The sequence below is a fragment of the Rhea americana genome, unplaced genomic scaffold (genome assembly GCF_003343005.1).
Source record: "Rhea americana isolate MKP2758 unplaced genomic scaffold, rheAme1 scaffold_175, whole genome shotgun sequence".
Lineage (NCBI taxonomy): Eukaryota > Metazoa > Chordata > Aves > Rheiformes > Rheidae > Rhea > Rhea americana.
This window is the reverse complement of record NW_028185872.1, coordinates 1925741-1926847: the sequence shown is the minus strand read 5'-3', so window position 1 is coordinate 1926847 and position 1107 is coordinate 1925741. Positions and strand designations below refer to the sequence as shown.

Genomic DNA, 1107 nt, shown 5'->3' with positions numbered 1-1107 from the left:
AAAAAAAAAAAACAACCAACCAACCCCTCCCCACACACAGAAACGACTCTGGTCCCCGCGGGATGGATGCGCCGGTCCCGTACGGATTCCCCCCCCCCACACACACACCAAAATCCCCGTCTTTGCCCCCAAACCGGCGCGTTCGTCCCCCCGCGCCCTCCTCGCCCGCCCGGGAGAGACCGTCTTCGCGGCGAGGAAGCAAAGCCCTTCCCTTGCCTTCAACGCGTCAGACAGCCGTGAGCGAATTTGGGCTGCTTGGGGGAAAAAAGGAAAAAAAAACAAACAAAACACGAGCTCCGCTTTTATGGTACGTGCTCCGTTCGCCGAGTCGGAGAATCCTTAAAAAAATAAACCCCCAACCCCCAGGAAAACCCCAAATCAAAGGACGAAGCCGCGTGCGCAGCGGCCTGGCTGGAGCGCTGCCGCGGCGGCACCAGCTTCGCCCCGCCGCCAAAACGCCGCTTCTGGCCCGAAAAGGGGCGGCGGCGGCCGGGCCCGAGGGGAGCCCTGCGCCTGCGCCTCCCTGGACCCAACCACACCTGCTTCCTGCAATATATTTATGAAGTTTAAGCTTGAAAGTCGCCGGTGCTTCCCAGAGGCTCTTCCTGTATCTGCTGGTCCTCGATTTCTTCCAAACGCGGCCGAAACGCGCCTTTTGTGCTAGGAGGGGTTTGGGTTTTTTTTTTTCTTTTTCTCTCTTTTGCAGCTAAATCGGAAAAAAATTTGTTTTCAGCATAAAGGAGTCATAGAGAAATATTTTCTTAATTAAGGGAGGGCGAAGAGTTCCCGGTACCTGCCAGACTTTGCGGTGCACAAACACTTGTTGAGCAGGTAAAACCCGTAACCCGTGTGTACGTTGCTACTATGGTTTACCAAGGAGGTGTCTCGAACTGGCTCCTTCCCGAGCGGGCAAAGGCGCAGACCTGAAATGGCGATTTGGAGGGCCGAGGCCCTTCTGCGGCGTGGTGAAGCCGGGCCGGCGCCGCCAGGCTGGTGCGCGCGGGAGCTGTTTGCAGTTACACCACCCTGAGGCCGCTGCGGTGGAGGTTGTGTTGCAGCCAGGACGACGCGAGACGCCCGTTCAGCAGACTGTAYGTGTGACCGGTG

The 1107-nt window shown here is 57.9% G+C and overlaps 1 protein-coding gene across 1 annotated transcript in view; it reads left to right on the top strand.

Moving 5' to 3' along the window:
- TBX4 (T-box transcription factor 4) overlaps positions 1 to 769 on the top strand; it is a 24430-nt gene extending 23661 nt beyond the window's left edge. Inside the window, exon 9 of the mRNA XM_085301254.1 lies at positions 707 to 769. Coding sequence (XP_085157380.1) covers positions 707 to 769 — 63 coding nt within the window. The remainder of the gene's footprint in view (positions 1 to 706) is intronic.
- Positions 770 to 1107: the final 338 nt, after the last annotated feature.